The sequence below is a fragment of the Pogona vitticeps genome, chromosome 7 (genome assembly GCF_051106095.1).
Source record: "Pogona vitticeps strain Pit_001003342236 chromosome 7, PviZW2.1, whole genome shotgun sequence".
In the NCBI taxonomy this organism is placed as follows: domain Eukaryota; kingdom Metazoa; phylum Chordata; class Lepidosauria; order Squamata; family Agamidae; genus Pogona; species Pogona vitticeps.
The window spans coordinates 33,297,456-33,318,278 of record NC_135789.1 but is presented as its reverse complement, the minus strand read 5'-3'; the positions used below and the strand labels follow the sequence as shown (position 1 = coordinate 33,318,278).

Genomic DNA, 20,823 nt, shown 5'->3' with positions numbered 1-20,823 from the left:
GGCTCGCGGCGCGCGTAAAACCCACGCGCAAAGGAAGCCCGAACGCGCGCCTCTCTCCAAAACCGCCCGTGGGGGGGGGGGAGCCCCGTCCGGCCGACCGCGGCGCGTAAAAGCGCAAAACCTCCAAAGCCAGGCGTTGCGCAGGTGGACTCAAGGGCGCGGTGGCGGAGACAAAAAGAGGACGCGCAGGCGGGCCCACATGTCAAATAATCCCTGGCTTTCTTGGGGGGTGGGGTATGTGTTTAGGACTACAACGCTCAGAATCCCCTAGCGACGCTGGCTGCGGGATTCTGGGCGCTGTAGTTAAAAAAAAGAGAGGTGGGGGAAGAGAGAAGGATATTTGTCAGGTACTGGTAGGAGGGCTCCCTAGGAAGAAGTGGCCTAATCCACTTGCAGGTGCGGCCAGGGAACCCTAATCAACTTTTATAGGGCTAATTGCTGGTAATCAGTCCAGAATTTTGCCAGGGAGGGGGGGAAGAGTGTTCTCAGCTGTTCTGGGAAAAGGCAGGCACAGGGCGGGGGGGGGGGGACTGAGATCTAAGCCCCCCCCCATCATGCCTGGGTCCTCTGAGAGCATCCACGCGGGCTATCCAAACCTAGACTGGGCTCTCTGAAGGGCCATCTAGGGCAGCCCCTCGGGGCAGGCAGGAATGAAGCCTAGCCAGGACCCCACCTGTCAGGTTTTGAGGCGCACAAGCACACCTTTGCCGGTCTGACCATTTGAGTCATTTCGTTGTCTGGTGGCACCCGGTGTGTTCCCTGCACGCCGTCCTGTTCTTCGGGGAGGGGAGAGGCATTGTGCGTAGCGTCTCAGGTGATTTTTTCCCCATTGTTTGTTTGTTTGTTTTAAATTGATTGAATGTATACCCCCTACAGACATGTCTCTTTGAAAAAGTAAGCCCCATTGAGTTCCTGGTGGCTCGCTGTGAGGTACGTGTGTGTTGGCCTGTTTTAAACCCTGGGAACAAAAAAAAAAAGCCATCCAGCTATTTAAAACCAACAGCAAACATCTTTCTGGTTTGTTAAGGTGCGGCTGCAGGGGGGGGGGGGGTTGGAGCCAGGAGAGAAAAAGTCTCCCCCCACCCCACCCCACCCCTACAAATAATAATCAGGGGCCTGGACCCAGCCCAGTTTCCGGCTTCCTTTCCTCGTCCCTTTCTCTCGTTGGCTTTTCTAAATGGCTCCCACGGACACAAACCTTATCAAATCTTATGCAACCTTACGTTGCTGATTAGTTGAAATTTTTTATGGCTTAATGATCTTATGTCAGCCGGAGTGTTTTTTTCCAATAATTTCCCTGTAAATTGCAGATAGTAAATGACCACCTCCCAGAGAGAGCGAGAGGACTCGACTAAGTTCTCAAGATAAAGGCTGGAGCAAGACTTATGGCTGCCAACGGCTCCTTTCCACCCTTCTGGCCCTGCTCTTGCGCCTCCAGTAACAGCCGAGGGCAGAAGAACAAGCCTGACTAAACTCTCACCAGGGCAGAGACGGAGGAGAGCCAGCCCGTTTTTCCAAGGTTCAAGCAGAGGGTGGTGGAGGAAAGAAACTAGTCCTCTTTGAGGCCCATGGAACTGCTATCTAGTAGAACAGCCCTGACATAATGGCATAGACTCTGCACCATATGGAGAACGATTCAGGTCCGAATCCTGGAAGCAGCTCCTGCCAGGGTGAAGGCAAACTCCTGCCTGAATCCTTGGCTGCTGCCAGCCAGAGTTGGGGATATTGGCCTTCCATGGACACCATAGTGCTGATTCAGAATAAAGCAGCGCTGCATGCTTCCTCCAGTTGTCTACCTGCATGAAACACTGAAGTAGGGAGAGGTGGGTTCAATTCCCTGCACAGCCTTAAAGTGCTAAGAGTACCCATTCCAATCTCTTGCTCTCTGCGAAACCTGCCTCGCAAGAGTGTTGTGGAAATGGCAAGAGGTGTGGGGCCCCCAAAGTTTGTGGGGGTTAATCTCAGGGCTTAGCTATCATGTTGAAAACACTTTCACGGCAGCTGAAAGGGTCACAGAGCAGCATGACATCAGCCGGGCACGCACGGCACCTGCTCCCCGGTGCCATTAGCCAGATGCAGAGAGGAAAGTTTGCAGCAACCGTGTTTGAAAGTGTTCTCCGTCTGTTTATTTTTTGCATTGATTTCCACTTCAAGGAAGTGCTCCAGGCGGCGGCGTACAACCCTTTTAAAAGAAAGAAAAACCAGCCTTTAGCTGAAGCGGGAATAAAAGTGTAGAAACCTGCCTCACTGTAAAACCCTAAAAAAATTAAGCAAAGCACATGTTTTTAACAAACAAAACCATGAGGGCCCATTAGGAGAAAAGCGGCATATAACTATCTTAAATAAACAGATGGATAGGTAAAATGGCACAGGGCAGGGGTTCGAAACAAGACAGCAGGGCAGGTTTCTCGTCTGGTTTAAAACCAGACCCTCCTGCCCCGTCCGTGCTGTGGGAGACAGAAATATGCGGAGCCATCCAGAGGGTGGAAGTGGCCTCCCTGCTCCTAGCGGTGGAGGGTTTTTTTTTCCAACTGGGGGAGTGAGGAAGGCCCAGACCCACCCACCCACCCACCCACCCTCGGGGCAGGGAACCAAGAGGAAGAGAGGACCAGCCCAGACCAGCCCCTGCAACCTGGCAAGTGAGGTGTTCGCCTGAGAGTCACCCAGACCAGCCGGACCGGTAGCAGCGTATTGGGAGGCGCCCGGCACAATGACGCTCCCGGCTGCCCAAGGATCCCGGGCTTTCTCCCTCCCTCTCTCCCTCTTTCTCCTGCTTGCCTCTTCCGTCTCCTTTCCTTCCCCCCCCCCCAGGCGCTCCTTGGCTGCCGGATTCCCCTGCAGGCGCCAAACGGGTGCCAAGGTCGGCCCCCCCCATGCCTCCAGAGCCTTTATAGGCCCTCGGAGAACAGGTCTTACGCCATTCCACCAACTGGGGCTGGCGACCGGGCACTGATGCCATCATGTGGAGACAGATCCTGGCCCACCGGAGCTACCTGATCATCATCCTCACCCCCCTGGTGTTTCTCCCTCTGCCCCTGCTCTTACCTGGCAAGGTACCGTATGTTGTTGGTGGTGGGGGGCTTGCTTCCCTCCCTGCCTTGGGGAAAACAGAGAGAGAGAGAGAGAGAGAAGAGTAGCGAGGCAGGGACTCCCCCCAGGCACTTGGGTCGGTGCAAAGGGCAACCTGTGAAGTCATTAAAAAGCCATTTGCCTTGATTAGGCCTCCTTAGGTCCCCAAACGACAGCTTTAGGGCTTTGCCAGACTTTCTCCCCAGGAAACCAGGGTGGAGCGCTTGGAAACACGTAGCCTGTCGCCTCTTTTGCCCCCCCCCCCGTGCCGGACATGACCCTTCTTGAAGGGACCTCAATTAAGCAGAAGCTTGTGAGACCCACTGTTTCCCAAGAATGCCAAAGAGGCAAGCCGGTGGACACCTTTAGAGTCGGAGGGGGGGCGGCTTGTCTCTCCCGCGGAAGGAATTCCGGAATGGCTGTCTTGCTTCTTCCCTGACCCTTCCGGCACCCCCCTTCGCTTGGAGAGACCAGTGGGAGCTGGTCAGCCCTTATCCTTTGGAGGGCTCACAAAGGAGGAGCAAACCGATGCGATCTCTGACTCCTAACCCTAAAGGCCATGAAACAACCAGCGAGACAGCCTCGGGAAGCAGTAAGGGTTCTCCCAGGTTTCATGGGAAGGGGGTGTCTCTCTCTCTCTCTCCTGAATCCTGAATCTCACCTGTTTTGCCCCTTCCGACCTCTGTCCTTTACTTCTGAACAAAGAGGGCTGCAGCCCAGAATCGGAGCCGGTGGTTCTGGCATGCAGGACGGCCCTTGTTGAACCCCTTTGCCGCTGCCTGCCAGCCCGTGGAAACGATACCGAAGGAGAGAGAGAGAGAGGCCAGCGGCTTGACTCAGCCTAAGGGGACGTCCGGGGTTCTAGTCTCTCTTTCCACCCATGAGGACTAGCTTCTTCGGCCGCCATGCTTCCCTGGAGAACAGCCCGTACTCTGCACCCAGATGGGCCGTGTTTCCATCTTCCACTTCCCTGAGCCAGAGGCTGTACCAGCTTGGGGATGATGGGGCTTGTAAGCCACGAAAGGGTCATTCAGCCCCTTAATGCATGGGGGGCTGTTTCTGTTCTACAAGGAATTCCAAATGGGCTCGGAGGCCCTTTTCCTCCTCCTCCTCCTCCTCCTTTATCATGACGATGGTCCAGAGAGGTGGGTCAGGTGGAGAGAATGAAAATGGGACTCAACCAGGGATTTTCAAGACTCACCAAGGGCTTCAACCTGGATTTCCCACACACACACACACACCCACCCAAAATATCGAATGCTCCACCCACTGCACCAGACTGCCCCGCTGTTCTTTTTCAGCTTCCAGGTTGGCTCACGTCCTTCTGCCTCTCCCTTTCACACCCCGAAGAAGAGGGGGTGTGGGGGAAGACGCATGAATTCCTTTTCAGCGTTGCCACCCGCCCGCCCTGAGCCGCCCCTCTCCGCCCAGCGAAGGCGCCCTGGGAGACCCTGGCAGTCCCAGGAAAAGTGAGGCTTCGGATGGGCAGAGTCCACCCGGCGGCCTCCGGCGGAGAGGCAGGAGTTCGTGACTAACCTGTATTTAGGCTCCTCGTGCAATCAATGATTCATGGTGGTGAGGTGTGGAAGGCTCGGCACGCCGGCCCTCTCTCGGTCTGGCTCGGCCTTACCCCCCCATCCCCAGGGGTGGATATCGTCATGCTCAGACTCCTGCCCCGTTGAACTACAAAACCCATGGGGCAGAACCACAGCCCGGGGAGGGGACGATAGAGAGCCCATGTCTGACCACATCCAGAGGGACACAGATTCTCAGCTCCCGGCCCACACCAGCCGGCAGCCGTGATGCTCTGGGGTTTGAGACGGAGGGCTCTCTGCAGTCCGACCTGGAAATGCTGCTCAGGAGCAGAGCTTCGATCCATGAGGACTAGCAGCTTCCTCCCTTTCTTCAGAGAAAGCTTGGCTAGCCGCACGTCTCAGGTTCGAATCACTGGGGCCTCCAGGTAGTCTTTTTCTGCCTGGAGCCTTGGAAAGGGGCTGCCGGGTCAGCCCTGGCCAGGTTCCTCCTTGCCGCCTGAGTCTTATTTATCCCTTTATTTCCAGGAATCACTATGTGGCTACACCATCATCCTGATGGCCGTGTACTGGTGCACCGAGGCTCTCCCGCTGGCGATCACCTCCCTTTTCCCCGTCATCCTCTTCCCTCTCATGGGCGTCATGGACTCCACGGAGGTAAGGGAAGAGGGAACAGGGAGCGGAGAGGCAGGGCAGGATGATGGGAGGAGGGAGGCGTGTGTGTGTGTGTGTGTGTGTGTGAGAGAGAGAGAGAGAGAGGAACAGCGGGGGAAGGATGGGCAGGAGAAGAGGTGGAAGAGCTGGTTGTGATCCACAGCCCAGCAGATTCCAGGTGTGCAAAGCACAGCTCAGTGCTAGGGATGCAGGGAAGCCGCAGCAGAACATGTTTCAGGCATGCAAAGCATAGCTCTCGAGAATGCTCACGAAAGTCTTTGTACTTATTCAGGTCATCATGACTTGACAAAACCCCTCAGTCTTCCTCATTTCCACCCTTGCTTTTTTCTTTTTTTGTATGGAGGTACTTTTGTACAAAATCTGCCCCAGGTGAGCATCCTTACTCCAAAGAAACAAAGAACACAGAGAGAGAGATAGAAGTTCATCAGTTACAGAAGGACTAGATGGTAGTCTTTTTAAAAAGACTCGAGCAACCCATCCGAGGCTTAGAGGTGTTTAATTTCCCTGCATCTCCGGAGCCATTGTCCCAATCTGGAGCAGACAGGGGGGTTTACCTTCCGATTTTGAGCAGTGGGCTGATCCAGGACCACCCCTCCTCCTTTCTCCCCCCCCCCCAGGTGTGCCAGGAGTACCTGAAGGACACTAATATGCTCTTTATCGGAGGCCTGATCGTCGCCATTGCAGTGGAGCACTGGAACCTACACAAGCGCATTGCTCTGAGTGTCCTCTTGGTCATCGGCGTCCGGCCGGCTGCGTGAGTAGCACCACTGGGGCCAGGAGGGGAGTTGGAGGGGTGGAAGGGGGGGTCGGGCTTAGGGAGAAAACTGGAGGGGCCCAAATGGGGGAGACGGTCAGGGGGCAGGGGTCTGAAACCAGGGAACAACTGAGGGTGCTGGGGCTTTTTTTAGCCAGGAGACCTAGAGGCCATCCATCACCAGGCCTCTGAAGGGCTCCCCGTGGAGGAAGGGAGCCAGCGTGGTTCGGTTTCTGTCTGCTCCACGAACTGAGACACAAACCACTGAATCCGAACAGGAAGCCACGAGCTTCCAAACCGACATGAGGAAGACCTTTCCAGTGGCCGTGGATGCTCTGGAGTGGAACAGCCTCTTCCAAAAACCCTCTCCATTGCCGGTTTCTACACAGCATACCGGGGGGGGGGGGGCTTTCATCAGGGATCCTTTAGCTTTGGGTTTCTCAATCAAGGGGGTCAGACTAGATGACCATGGGGGTTCTCTTCTGACCCTGTCCTTCTACGACTTCAAGAAATATAATAACTAGAGCTAATTAAACAAACAGACAGGAAAGGAAAGGAATTCTGCTGTCACGCGACTCCCCACCCACCCACACGTGCGAAATTACGTCGCTGAAATGAATCCAAAGCAGCCATCAATGGAAGGATATTCATCAGAAGCCTGAAATCCTAAGAAGGTGCCCTTTAGGGGGGGTTGGAGGGGTCTCGGGGTTCACACTAGCAAGCAAAGCCCTTTCCAACTGGATTTCAGCCCATCCCTCTAGAAAAAGATAAATAATCAGAGATGAACAGTTCAGCACCCCGGACAGATCTCGGGGCAAAGCTACTTGTTCCTGGATTGTTCCGGGACAAAAATAGCAAGAAGAGGGACTTTTTTTGGGGGGGGGCACCACCGGGCGGGGCAGAAGCCTTCATGATTGGGGAAGAAAGAGGTTCGGATGTGGGATCTAAAAACGGACTTATCCAAACTCTACCCATCCTGCTATTGCTGTGATTTGAGGCTTGAGCAAGCCGGGTGGTGCCGTTACAATAGAGGGCTGGTAGTTTGGGAGACCCAGGTTTCTAGTCCTCATCGACCCCTGACTTTCCTGAGGGCAACCTCGGAGGAGATGTTCTCTGCTTCTCTCTCTCTCTCTCTCTCTCTCTCTCTCTCTCTCTTTCTCTCTCTTTCTCACCCTGACCAGCTTCTCATCCTGAAAAAGAGACTGGTTTAAAATATCTATATATACCAGACTTTTCTGTAGGTTGACCATATAAAAGCCATGGCACAAAAGGAAAAGAGAGGAGGAGGGATGAGGAAAACTGACCGACTCAGGTGCTCAGTTCTTGGGCTCCTCTCCGTTCCTCTTCCTGGCTTCTGGCCAGAGCTGACAGAGGTATTCCAGTGTGAATTTTGGGGCCTCCAAAAGTCATACCTAGGAGTTCTGCCCTGGTGTAATCAGGTGTCTGGGGGGGGGGTTTGGGGGACAGCGTGGTCTATTGGGGAGAGCCGTCTTGTCCTCCTGGTCTCAGTCGTGGTTTGCTTCCGTGGCAGGCTCCTGGTGGGCTTCATGGGGATCACCGCCTTCCTCTCCATGTGGATCAGCAACACCGCCACCACCGCCATGATGGTGCCCATTGCCCAGGCGGTCCTGGATGAACTCCACCGGTCCGAGATGGAGAGGCTCCGAGCCCCGTGGGGAAGCCTGGCCAATGGGAGCCTCAACCCAGGCTTCGAATTGCAGGAACCCAGGAGGCCCCAGGAACGTAAGGGTTCGGGGAGGGGGGTGCTCCAGCATGCCTTCCTCCAGAGTCACCTCCTCCCACGCCACCCTGTCTTCCTCCCTCTCTAAGGGCGAGACATTTCCCCAGGAATAAAAGGCCCTTAGGAAGCAGAGCTCCGAAAGATTTCCCCAAGGATTACAACTCCCAGAATCCCCTGGCCAGCATGGAGGATCATGGGAACGGTAGTCCAGAACTGAACTCTTCTTCGAACCCCCCCCCCATGACCCATCTTTTTTGGCCAAAGCAGTGGGCCATCTTTGCTTGCAGCTACTGGCTGGGTGATATTATTTTTTCCTAACGCAATATTTGGGGGTGAGGGGGGTGGTCTTGAACGGGCAACCCAGAGCCGCTGGCCTTGCCAAAGACCCGCTCCCAGGGAGCTCGGGCAGCGAGGTCTGGTTTACTGACAGCTCAACGTACTGGGCCTGCGTTTTATGAACCAAGGCTTTGCTCTAATCCAGGTGTGCTTCTCCTCAGCGTCTCCCTCCTGCGGCCCCCAAGCCCCTTCCCCAGGGAACGGCCCCCTGGAGACCCCGGAGAAGGAGGACATGGCCGAAGAGGAGCAGCGGCTGGAGCAAAAGCACCAGTCCTTCTGCAAGGGGATGAGCCTGGCCGTCTGCTACTCCGCCAGCATCGGGGGGATCGCCACCCTGACAGGCACCACCCCCAACCTGGTGCTGAAGGGGCAGATGGACCAGTGAGTACCCGGCGAGGTCAGATCCTTCCTGGCCTGCCCCCGTGGGAGTCTGGAGCTCAGGGGAATGAGGGCGGCAGTGGGGGGAGAGAAGCAGGGAAGAACTACGACAGCTCCCATCGTCCCCAGGCGTGATTTGCCTGACTTCGAAAGAGGAACCAGACGAGCGAAAGAAGTGGCAGAGGCCGAGAACTGGAGCCCATGGGGGCAGTCGGGTTCCCTCTTCCTCCTCCCTTTTCCATCCTGACACCCTCAAACCACAGGAAGGGGTCCTGCATCTTTTCTGATGTTCGCCCCCCCCCACCTCCTGTGCCAGGCTTTTCCCCGACAACGCCAACGTGATCAACTTCGCCTCCTGGTTCGGCTTCGCTTTCCCCACCATGGTGCTGCTTCTGGTCCTCTCCTCTCTCTGGCTTCAGATCCTCTTCCTGGGCTTTGAGTAAGTTCCCCAAAAGTTCGGAGAAAGCCTGCCGGACAAACGGCCCACCGCCTGGGCTTGTATCCTTGGATCCATCATCCCGTCCCGGCCACCCATCGGAGGTTGGAAGCTAAGCAGGCCTTAATACCCCAAGGAAACCCCACAAGCCTCCCCATCTTTGGGCTGGGGGAACCCCCAAAGAACTGCGGCTGCCGATCAGAGTTGACGGTGTTGAGTTTAAGGGACATCGAGGGCCTGACTCAAGAGAACACGGGTCCCCATGCTCCCCTGGGTGGCAGTGGAGGGGGTCTACCTCACAGGGCTGTTCTTCTGAAGGACAACTGTAGGGAGGAGGGGGGGCATGTACACTCCCCGGAGCAGCAGGAGGAAAGGTGAAATAAAGATGTAACCGATAACGAAAGGCATAAATTCCAAGCTGGCGACAACAATGTTGGAAATCTGCTTTTTGTAAAAAAAGACCATGACTGTTCCCCCCCAGCCGACTAAAGTGATAGGAGTTGTCGTTGCCAAGTTTGATTTTTCTGCTCTTTGCAAGGGAGGAAATAAGCTCAGTCCTCGTTTGGAGCCAGTTTGGGGGCTGAAGAAAGCCAGAGAGAAAGAGAGAGAGAGAGACGTTTTTTTCTGTTTTGTTTTTTCTCTCTCAGCTTCCGGAAAAACTTTGGCTGTGGCACCCAGGAGTCCGAGAAAGCGGGGTCCAGGCTGGCGTACGAGGTGATCAAGCGCGAGCACCGAGCCTTGGGCTCCATGAAGTTTTCCGAGAGCCTCGTCCTCGTCCTTTTCATCCTCCTGGTGCTGCTGTGGTTCACCAGGTCGCCCGGATTCATGACCGGCTGGGCCGACGTCACCTTCAGCCATGACGGGCAGAGGTGAGACATAGGCCCCCCGCCCCCCACCCCTTTCTGCCCCTCCTCTGCCCCCACCAGGCTCTCTGCCCCACACCCGGCCTGTCCAGAAGAGCTTGGAGCAGTTCCTCGGAGAACTACAGCTCCCATCGTCCCTCCCCCGCCTGCCTCATGTCTCCCGTCTGCTTCTCCCAGTTACGTCACCGATGCCACCGTGGTCCTCGTCATTGTCCTGGCTCTCTTCTGCCTTCCCTCTGAGATGCCCGGCTGCGGTTTCTGGGGCAGGGCCCGGCACGGAGGTAAGGAGTAGCCTGGCCAACGTGTCTAGAATTGGCTTTGTTGTTACGGACCCAGAGACGGTCTGTATTTTTCAGACTTTCTTTGTGAGAGGTTGGTGTCCAGCTAAAGAGGTCAGTCGGCGTCAAAAAAAAAAAAACACCCCACAGGCTACGTTGCCCCATACCGCCGCACCCCTCCGCCTTTCCTGAAGCGCTGTGGAAAGGGGGGGGCGCCTGTTATTTGCCGGCTCTCAGCCGGGGCTTTGCCTTGCAGGGTGCGGAAAGGAGACCCGCACCACCCCAGCCCTCCTGGACTGGCCGACGGTCAACCGGAAATTGTCGTGGAACATCGTCCTCCTCTTGGGGTCAGGGTTCGCGTTGGCCAAAGGAAGCCAGGTGAATCGAGGGGAGGGGGGGCTCTCGGGAAGTTCGGAGTGAAAGGCGGTGCGGGGCCGGAGCAGAAATGGGGCAATCTGTTTCTCTTCCCTCTCTGACGCCTGAGCCAGATTCCGTGCAATGTTAGAGTCAAAGTTCCCATCATCCCCAGCCTGGGAGGGTATGACGAAAACTGTAGAGAAACGGGGGGGGGGGGGCGGAAAGGCAATCCCGTCTGGGTGGATGATTCTGTGCCGGAGAGGCTCCTTCCAGACACTAGGGGGCAGCACAGGACAGCAAAATCTCCCACAGGAGTCTTCTTCTTCTGGAAAGCTTCAGCCCCACAACGACCCTCTGAGGTAGGCCAGCCTGAGCGAGAGCGACTGGCCCTAAGGCAACTGGAGCAAATTTCTTTACCCTGGGAGGACTGGAAATCCTGATTTCCTCGCCCAGCCCTCAAAACCACTGTGCTGTTCCTCAGCGGTGCCCTTGCCTGAATCTCTTAGATGTTTTCAAGCATCTTTTTAAACATGAGAAAAAGAATTTTCCTTTCTTGAAAATTATTTTTTAAAAAAAAAAAATGGACATTGCTAGATAGTCCGATTCGACCATAACTTTTCTCTGCTTTTAGGAGAAAAAGATTGAAAGCTACGTACAGAATTTCTGGCGGTTTCCACACGTCCTTTGCGTTTCGTTTTTATCACCCGGTGAAGCAAAGGGACCCCTCCTTGGGCTGCACCCCGTTTCCCCTTCTGCTTCAGAGTGGGGCTGGGAATACCGAGAGGTCCTCTAGTCTGACCCCCAAAGGCGTTTGCCTTTTTCCACTTACCTCCTGCTCCCTTCTCTCTAGGTTTCTGGTCTGTCCGAGTGGCTGGGAAGCAAACTGACCCCCTTGCAGAACATCCCTCCAGCTGCCACCAGCGTGATCATCTGCCTCTTGGTGGCCACCATCACGGAATGTGCCAGCAACGTGGCCACCACCACCCTTTTCCTCCCCATCTTGGCTTCCATGGTAAGGGGGCCCAGGAGCCCTGGGGAGCCAAGGGCCCCGAGTCGGTGGGGTGGGGAGTTTTTGGCCTCTCTCCGAGCCTTCTCCCCAAATCTGGCTTTGCTTGACTACATCACCCATCGCCCCCTGCCCTGCCAACCTGTGGCTGGGGAAGATGGGGCATGCGGTTGAGCCTCCTTGGAGGCAGGAGGCTGCTTTCCATCTGGGGCTTCCCCAAGAAAACACACACACACACACACCCAGGCCCAGGAGGAAGTGGGAAAAGCGCTCTGCCCCTGCCGACACCATCCACCGTTTTGGGGTAAAAACTCCACCGTTTGGGACCTTCCAGGCCCAGGCCATCTGCCTCAACCCGCTGTACGTCATGCTGCCCTGCACCCTGTCGGCCTCGCTGGCCTTCATGCTCCCGGTGGCCACCCCTCCCAACTCCATCGTCTTCTCCTACGGGCACCTCCGCGTGGTGGACATGGTGAGCCCCCCCTTCCCTTGCCCCTATGAACAGACCCCGGAGGGGGGCGGGCGGGTGGATGAGAAGGTCCACATTCCTTCGGGCACGGAGGGTGTCCAGATCCTGCCTCTCCACCCACCGGGCACTGGGGGGGGAGCCCAAAGTGGGGGAGGGATTCCTCTTTGGGCCCTCGGACTCAGCCCGGCTCTTGCTCCCCACCCTCAGGTCAAAGCGGGGTGCGTTCTGAATGTCCTGGGCGTGCTGACCATCACCCTGGCCATCAACACCTGGGCCTCCCCCTTGTTCGACCTCCACCACTTCCCCTCCTGGGCCAACAGCACCCGAAGCCAGTGCTGAGAGCGGGAAGGCGGGCCCTCCCGGCGTGGACACCCCTCCAAGGCGGCCCTCGGGGGGGGCCATGTTTGGGGCCCCAGGGCATCTGGGGTTGCCCCTTGGAGCGGGGCGGCGCCCCCATTTTCTTGCTGGCCTCCGGAAGCAAGACCAGCGCACAGATCCTGCCTGCCCCGGCCAGCAACCGCTCGCCGTCCTCGGCCTCCCGCTTGGGTGTGTGGAAGTCAGCAACTCCGCGCGGCTCACCCCCAGCACCCCTCGAGAGCTTCGAGGGCCCCGGTCCCTGGCGTTTCATGGAAGCCGGGACCCATGCCGAGCGCCGGGCTGGGTCTCTGCCTGAGTCTGTGTGGCCGTTTTCTACACAGACAGCCCGTGGCCTGTTGAGACGGATCGGCAGGGGCGTGGAAGGCCAGCCCACCGGGGCCCTCCAGTCCGCCTGCCACAAGGTGAAGGCAGCTGCAACGCCTGGGGCTGCCCCGGGTGGCCCCGAGCCTGCAAGAGCTGCGGTTTCTCTGGGAAAAAGCACATTTTTGTACAATAAACATCACATTGAGCCAATCTGTCCCCTTTGCCACAAGGTCTTTTCCCAGGCTCGCTAAACACACCCGCACCATAGGTATAACACTGCATCAGAAGCCGCCTCCTGTCTTTGGCGCTTTAGCTTGAGAAAAGTTTTATGTGGCCAATGGATTCGTTCACCCCTGCAGAGAGTTTCTCGCACCCAGCACCTCCTTTCCATATCTGTTCCAAGCGCTCCCAGAGCCGTCCCTGCAAGGAGCAACAGAGGAGGCCGCTGTTCCCAAACTTTACGAACGCAGGAGCAGGCGACGGCTTCAAGAGACCACCGGAAAAAAGCCAGCCGCCAGCAAGCTTTCGTGGGTCCAGTCCACCTCCTCAGGCCAGGCACCGAAATCTTGTAGGAACATTATAAATATGAGCGCCCGAAATTCATGGCAGCAGGTTGTGCCAGGCTGGCTCCGTAGAGGTGAGTTAGGGAGAAGCGCATCGGAAGGGTGGTTTTCGAAGGGAGCTGCAGGCCTCTCTTGGGATTCATGAGGTCTAGGATCTTGTTTAACCAGGCTAGGCTCTCACCCAGGCTACGAGATCTGCACGGGTAAAAGAAAAAACACACACAATCCAAGCAAGGGCACAGGTCTTCCGGGAACTCTCCTCGCACCCGGGCCACACCCTTTCTGCCACCCCTCCAGCCCCCGATCCTAATCACGCACCCCGGCTGGTTGAGCGAGTCCCGATTTGGCACGGCAGGTGAGCGAGCGTGTGCGTGCATGCGTGCGTGCCTGCCCCGAGGGGGGTGGTAGCAGGTGCCTGCTTTGAGAAACCCCAGGTGCACCTCGCAGATCCCCTCGCAAGAGAGGAGAGGGGGCGAGGAGACACGTGGCACAGGGGGAGGGGACCCTGGCAGGGGACCCTTGTTGTGCTCCTTAAAATCCCACCCCCCGTTTTTGTCCAAGATCCCTTTTTCCTAGGGAGCAGGGACCCCTCCCCAAAATGGTTTTAATACACACACCCAAAAAAAGACCACAACCTTTTTTCAGGACAAGAAGGGTGGCTTTCGGCCCCTTTCAGCTTGGAGGATGATTGAGGTAGCCCCTGAAAGTTTCAGGGCCAGGAAACGGGTGGCTCAACTCGCCAAGAGGGCCTCGGACGGCTAAGGACCCCTTTGACCGAGCAGCTCAGAAACAGGGTGTTTTGCCTTCTTGGGTCCATTTAAATCAAACCTTTCTTGGGCCTCATGAGGTCTAGGATCTTGCTTAACCAGGTGAGCTCACATTTACAGTATATTTATATATAGCTCTTCCATGGTTAATAGCCCTGATTCATGCCACTTTACAGAGGGAGGGAGCCGGGGCCAAAGTACCCAAACAAGCCGGATGGTGCTGAGCACGTACTAATCCCATGCCAGGTGCCCAAAATAAACCCCGTTTAATAAGCGCTAATTAGCACTGTCAGAGCTGGTCCCTGTTAAAGGCAGCTTCACGTGGTGCTTATCCCGTATTTCATCACACAGGAGAGGAAAAAAGGGAAATGTTCTCTCTGCCCGAGAAAACCTGGCCGTGGGTCCATCGAGCGGACAGCCAGGCGCGTGGTCGTGCACCTAGGCCCCGGCCCCCACGCGTGGACGGTTCTCGTGGCATGACACTCAAATGCAGACAGGCAGGCTTTGAAAGGAAAGCTGGGGGGGGGAGAGAGAGAGACACGACCACGGAGCCACACAGGGGGGACTCCACACGGGTCTTTTAAGGAACCTGTCCACCCGCAGGCCGGATCAACCCGGGCGAAAGGTCCAGAAACATTATGAGTGGAGGGGACAACAACGCCCAGAATCCCCAGCGAGCGCGGCCACATCTGTCACCGTCCCTCAGCCTTTCAAAGCCCCAGAAGCTGTCCATAGGTCTGCCTGCCTCCCTGTCCGTCCGTCTGTCCATCTGTCCGACGGGCCTTTCTGGATGCCGTCCCGCCTTCTCTGGCCTGGAAAGTGTTCTCCAAGAGGCATAGCACTACAAACCCCATCCTTCTCCAGCCCATGCTCGATGGGGATGATGGGAGCTCGCAGCCCTCTTCAGCAAAGGGCCCTCTCTCAGAAACAGGATCCGACCTGGGCTGAGGAAGAGGGCGGGGGGTCTCCTCCCCCTCCTCGCCACCCGCTGCCCCTCTGCTCCCCACAGGGTGCCCCCATCACTCCAGGGCCCTCCTGATGGGACTTGCTGGGAATTCAGAAAGGATCTCCCCGTCCCGTCCCGTCCCCCAGAGCGACGAGGCTTCCCCGGTGGTGTCATTCCTCCGGCATGAGGCAGGCGTTCATAAATCATGTCGTCTTCTCCAGGAGCAGCTCAGCCTCTTTGCCCTCCACCCCACCTTGCAGCCGCCTTCCCCTTCACGCACACCTGGCGCTCCCCCCTTCCCTTTCCCCCCCAAGGCTGAGCTGGAGGAAGGCTGGAAGTCCCGGGCAGCCAGCAGCCACGGCCACGGGCCACGGGCCACTCCCGTCCAGCCTTGCCCAGGACAGGCCCAGCCTTCAGGTCACCGGCTGTCCCACGCTGGCCGCCCAAAGCGCGATCAACTCCCGGGAGATCCCGCCATGCCCAGCCCCGTCAAGGCTTCCCGGGGGAGTCAGTCCCTCTCACACTCGGGTCTCCCTCTTTTCCTGCTGGCGGTCCATTTCCGGCAAGAGCTCGCCATGACCCGCTCAAAGCACCACAGCCTCAATTCTGTCCTTTTAGCCTCTTGTGAGCGTTGGCGCTCGGCTCGGTGCTCCCGGTTAGGGTGACCTTAATAGGGCTTCCAAGGTCAGGGAGATATTTAAGGAGCGATTTTCCCATGACCATCTGCAGTAAGTCTCTAGGGCCCAACGAGGATTTGAACCCAGGCCCTCATCTATCCACAATGCCACACAGATTTGATCGAGCTGCCCCCGATTTGTCTTTCAGGAGGTCCGTGGTCAGCCCTCAAACTCTCCCTCAACACCACACTTCAGAGGAATATATATATTTCCACCCCCCTCTCCCAAATAAATTGTCTCCTTTTTTCCTTGACCTGACTTTTGCTGCTTTGGGCAAGCTGTTGAGTTCCACAGGGCTCTTCACCCGGCTATTGAAAAACCTGTCGTCAAGTCTCACACAGCCCACCGAGGTTGCGTGGGCCTTGTCTGCCCAAAGAGGTTTGCAAAATAAATAAATCAATACGTTGCAATGCGATGCAATAAACACCATACAAAATACTCGTAGCCATAATTCGTAACAACATTGTAACACAACACTCCTTAAAACTGTGTGTCATGGGAAGCATATCGGAAACACCAAGAAAAACAGGCAGGATATGGAAAGGTTAGCTTTGCTTTTGGACAGCATCTCCCAGACCTAAATGGGGAATGATGGGAGTTGTAGTCCCGCACACGAACCTCTCTCCGTTCCGAGAGCAATACACTTCCAGCAGGAGAAACCGAGCAGGCCACGGTGTTAAGGGGGAAATAGGTTTGCCGCTGAAATGTTGAGGAATTCATTTGAGCCCCTGAAATTTTGCAAGAAGAACATCTCTGCCTCTCCGTGTGGATGCTCGCACCACAGTCCGCCACCCGGCATCCCCAGTCTTAGAAGCCAAGTCGCTGCTCATGAGGACTAGGACCTTGTCGTTGGGGGAAGAAAGGCGGCTCATAGAGGCAAACCAGATGAAATGCCCTCTGTTTGATCTGCAGAGTCTGTGTGGGGGGGCCGAAGAGGGGAGCGAGAGGCACGAAAGCCCCTTCTCCCCCAGGCAGGGAGGCTGGACGCTGACTCTCTCGGTCCAAGCAAGCTGGGCCACCCCGGGGAGGGGGGGGCAAACTGTCCAAGCTGGTCCCTCGGACGTTCCCAAGGCAGGCCTGGCATCGGGCGGCCTTCATGCAGGGCACCGAGGGCCACCCAGATGCCAAGGGGATCAGGGTGGGGGAGACGGGTGGGGAGCCAGCCGCCCTTTGTTGTGGCCGGGAAAATTCGCTTGCCACACCAGAAAAAGCGGCCGGGGAAGAGGAGTCGAGCCCAGCCTGGCACCGCCTGGCAGGCAGGCATTTAATCACAATAATTACCCAGGCCGTAAAAAGTTTACAGAGAAAGTAACAAATTGTCTCAGCCCTTTGAACGTCGTCCCGGCCCCCTGGATGAAAGGCACCACCCGCCAGCCAGGGAGGGGGACGCGCCAGGGGCCAGCCCCGGGCCCTGCAGAACTACGGCCTCCTTCCCCCCCCCACAAACACACACATACACACACACACACACACACACACACACACACACACACAAAGACCCCATGGATCTGAAGAGGGGAAGTTGCTGGGTGCTACCTGGGAAATCTCTGTGTTTGGATGTGGATGGTGGGAGATGTAGTCAGCCAGGGGCACATTTAAGCTACTACTCATTTTCCCAGTGAGCTTCTGTTCTTCCCAAATACTGAGAATTTTTCTCCCTAGCCTTAAAAAATCCAGATCCCGCTTCCTGCCTGAAAACAGTAAGGCTTTTATATAGAGAGCAGAACGTCGGTCTGTGTTTCCTGGTTTGTTTAGAAAAATCTCCTTAATGGGAGGAGCGACAAACAGGTAATTTTCCATGTGTGCTAATGAGGTCCCCGTTTAAATAATGGGTGGGGTGACATCTTGACCGGCCAGGCAGGCTGGGGATTTTGGGAGCTGTAGTCCTGGGACCGAAACCGATGGCTGGAGTGATTAACACTCAGAAGTGCGAAATTTTGATATTACCGACGTTCTGGCTGAAATCACTGGTAGAATGGTTTCTTTTTAAGTGATTGCCAATTACCCTGGAGCCCAGCTGGGTAGGGTTAAGGGTCTGGAGCCACCCCAGAAGGAAAAATTAGACGCAGGAGCGTGCTGAGTTCTGTTTTATGCCTGGGATGAGAAGTTGAACAGTGGGTGGTTTAGAGCAGAGTAAAGCAAACGCCCTGTGGAACTCTCTGCCACAAGAGTGTCGTGAGGGCAAGAGGGCTGTATCAATTCCCAGGGGGGGGCAGCAATGGTGTCCATATACTAGTCAGGGTGGGGATCTGGGCCTGGAAGATGTCGTCCAAAATCATGGGACATCTCATGACGTTTTTGGAAAGCAGCTGACCATGAAACTCTGGTCGAATAAGGAGGGAGGGGGGAAATTGCATTGCAGAATCATAAATATAATGGGAACTAACTATTTTTTGGGAAATATTGCCACTGCAGCAGTAACTAATAGAACCGGGGCTGGAATTAATTACTTTTTTTAATTCATGGTGACCAGCTCCAAAAATCCCAAGACTTTATGTTCTCTTCACTGAATCGTTGGCCCTGAAAGCTTTTAAACCTTTTTGAGGGAGCTGAAATAGGACCAAAGAATCCATGGGGAAAATCAGTTCCAAGCCCCGCCCCTTAGGTGCGGGGGGGGGGAGAGGGAAAGACCATGGTAATAGAGATCCATCGTGTGGTCTCTGGCTCCCTCTAGTGGCCAGTTCTGGTAAACTCACAGTGGAAAAATGTACAAATATATATTTCTGGGTTTTTTAATTTTATATTTTCAGACATAGATAAGTGAATCTGCATATACTGATCCAGCAGATGGGGGGGTTCCTATTGTAGTCATGGTTAATCTTCCCCCATCTGTCTTGGGATATTATTCAGCGTTACCTCCCTGCATCTACCTCAGACATTTTCTCTGCCTATAGAGAGTTGGGCATCAATAGATCAAGAAAAAGAAACTTTTTTTTGGTTGCCTCCTGTGATTGAAGACAGTTAAGTAAAGATTTATGCAACCACCAAGACAGGAAAACGTGTTGCGTTTTCCCAAAACACCGAGAACGATTGCCCCATTCCTGTAGGTTGCTCGAGCAAGCGAGCCACATTGCAAACTAGAAAGGGAAACAAATACAACTCCAGAATAAAAGAACCAGTAAATAAGAGAGCCATGTGGGATCACTCCTTAGAAATCTGTTCCAGTTAACCTTCCCGTTAGGGGTTTATTTAATGGTGCATGTCCCCCATGAGCCGGAGGAGAGGTGGAAGAGCTGGGGGGGTCGTGGGTTCAGCGCTCTGCTTCTGGAAATGCAAGCAAGTCAAGCTGCTGCCTGAAGGAGGGAGGCAGATTGACGGTTCCTTGCTCAGGCAGCACCCAGGAAATTGAGGAGGGAGAAAGCGGAAAATGAGAAAAAGGAGAGAGAGAGAGAGAGAGGACAAGAGTGTCTTCACCTCCTTTTTTTCCTCTCCTCATCCTGCTTTTTTTTCTCCCTTCGCCTTATTAAACGCAGGATGGCCCGAAGGCAAAAGAGGAGCTGATATCATAATTACGGGCTTCGCTGCCTGGCCAAACGCCTCCAACGCCTCCCGGGATGAGGTGAAGAGCGAAGCCTTGCCTTCTGAAAACCTAGGAGGTTCCCTGCCAGGGCAGAGCTGGCAGTCCCTCCATCCGCTTGACACCACCGGTCTCTTCAGCGGCTCCGCTTGACCTCGCCTCCTCTGGGCTCCCCCCCCTCCACGTGCGGCCACCACCTCGGCTCCGGGTCCTGCCTCAGCAGGAAAGAGGTAAGGCGAAACCTGGCGCGCTCTACGGCGAGGCTCCCCGCTGGACCGTGGAAGCCAAAAGTTAAAGTGGGGTGTGGATTTTGTGTGTGTGTGTGAGAGAGAGAGAGACGGTGCCGGGTGTTGACTCGCTCTGGTACTTAAGCGGCTTCCCTCCCTCAGAGGCTGGGACTGCAGGCAGGAGAGAAGGCTAGAGGCCTGCTCCGCATCCCGGAGGTCATCCGGCTCTGACCCAGGGGGGCATCATCCTCGCCAGGAGGGAGAAAGGACACCCGGTGAGCAATGGGGCAGGGACATGTATTCGTATTTCTGGCTGGCAAAAGAAGCCAACGCATCAGGACCTCCTTCGGTGACCCCCCAGTCCAGCCCCCCCCCCGCACGGTCCAGGTTGACCACTATTTTAATCATTTTTGACATTTTGAAAATCCTTTAATCGTGTTGACGTGACTGACCCTCCAATAACGGTTTGATCGCCCTTTCTCAAAGAGGCGGCTGTGTTGGTTTGTACTGGGGTGGAAAAGCCATTCTGGTGACATGGGACAGGCACTTGGTTACCTCAGTGGCAGAGGGAGAACGGAGGAAATATCTGCTGGTGACGGACGGGGGTCGTACGCTTGCTGGGTCCTTTGGGGCGACGACAGGGACTTTGATGGTGGGGGGGAGGAAATGTTTCTCCATCCCCTGTGGTATTTGACGGCCAAAGAACTTGTAAAGGGACGTCTGGAAGGTCCAGCGTGGAGGGAGAGACGGTGCAGGCTGAGAGGTTTTGGGGCGACGGTCCTTGGGTCACGCTGGGCAGCTGAAGGTGGGGGGCCGGGTGTCCTTGATTAAAAGACTTTTTCCTCCTCCCAAATCCTTCTCTAGCACTGGGGACAAGCTGGGGTGGCCTTCTTTCACAACTGGGCACCTTCTGGGTTAGCTAGACTACAACTCCCATCAGGTCCTGCTGACCGGGGATGATGGAGGCTGAGGCCCAAAGCTTTCTGGAGGCAGATTGACTACGTAGCCAACACAAGATCAAAGTTGCCCCAGAGTGAAACCAAGGACTGGTCCAAGGAGAGGGTGATGGAAGGCCCATGGAAAAGTGTTTTTTTTTGGGGGGGGGAGGGCACAGTTTCTAGATCTCTGGGTGTCCCCCCCGTTTGCCTTTGCCAGGAGATGCTGACCCAGTGGTGTTTGAGATGCAAGGCAGGCTCGTAGGTCCCGGCAAATTCTCCCAGGCCACTCCTAAAACCAGCCGCCAAACGCAGGCAGGCCCCCAAGCTGAGAACGGGACACCCCAGGAGAGGCCAAGCCTTCCCCCAAGGAGCAGAGCCGCGATCCGCCACGCTCCGGCCCACGCCTCCAGCTCCAGACCTCATGCCACGAAGGGAACCGGTTGCCACAGCGAGCAGCAGCAGCAGCAAGAGAGAGAGAGAGAAGCAGGCAGGAAGGAGCCCCTCGGATGCTCTAGCCGCTGACAGGCTGACAGGTGCTCCCCAGCACCCAGGAGAACAGGGGCCGCCCCGTCTCCCTTTGCCCTCCATCTGGAGGGAAGGAGGCAGGCATCCG

General features: G+C 56.0%; 2 protein-coding genes across 3 annotated transcripts in view; both read left to right on the top strand.

Moving 5' to 3' along the window:
* Positions 1-51: 51 nt before the first annotated feature.
* Positions 52-12,785, top strand: SLC13A2 (solute carrier family 13 member 2). 2 transcript variants are annotated; one of them, XM_078379200.1, is made up of 12 exons: positions 52-814; positions 5,130-5,258; positions 5,894-6,030; positions 7,562-7,773; positions 8,269-8,488; positions 8,802-8,924; positions 9,569-9,790; positions 9,962-10,065; positions 10,319-10,440; positions 11,270-11,431; positions 11,760-11,897; positions 12,102-12,785. In XM_078379200.1, exons 2-12 carry the CDS (start codon positions 5,160-5,162, stop codon positions 12,231-12,233), a joined length of 1,671 nt encoding a protein of 556 aa, XP_078235326.1. In that variant the 5' UTR covers positions 52-814; positions 5,130-5,159; the 3' UTR covers positions 12,234-12,785. The 2 variants fall into 2 exon arrangements, with proteins under 2 accessions (XP_078235326.1, XP_020659172.3); XM_020803513.3 differs by lacking the exon at positions 52-814 and adding an exon at positions 2,654-3,053.
* A 6,204-nt stretch (positions 12,786-18,989) lies between these two features.
* The window catches only part of FOXN1 (forkhead box N1), a 28,864-nt gene continuing 27,030 nt past the window's right edge, over positions 18,990-20,823 (top strand). The window contains exon 1 of the mRNA XM_078379201.1: positions 18,990-19,275. The gene's annotated coding sequence lies outside the window, so the exon portion shown is untranslated. The remainder of the gene's footprint in view (positions 19,276-20,823) is intronic.

Excerpts from the sequence above, each read along its gene's own strand:
- SLC13A2 (XM_020803513.3), top strand. The coding sequence starts at position 2,961 with ATGTGGAGACAGATCCTGGCCCACCGGAGCTACCTGATCATCATCCTC. Across the intron at positions 3,054-5,129 it reads CCCTGCTCTTACCTGGCAAG|GAATCACTATGTGGCTACAC; the intron begins GTACCGTATGTT and ends CTTTATTTCCAG. Across the intron at positions 10,066-10,318 it reads GGGCAGGGCCCGGCACGGAG|GGTGCGGAAAGGAGACCCGC; the intron begins GTAAGGAGTAGC and ends TTTGCCTTGCAG.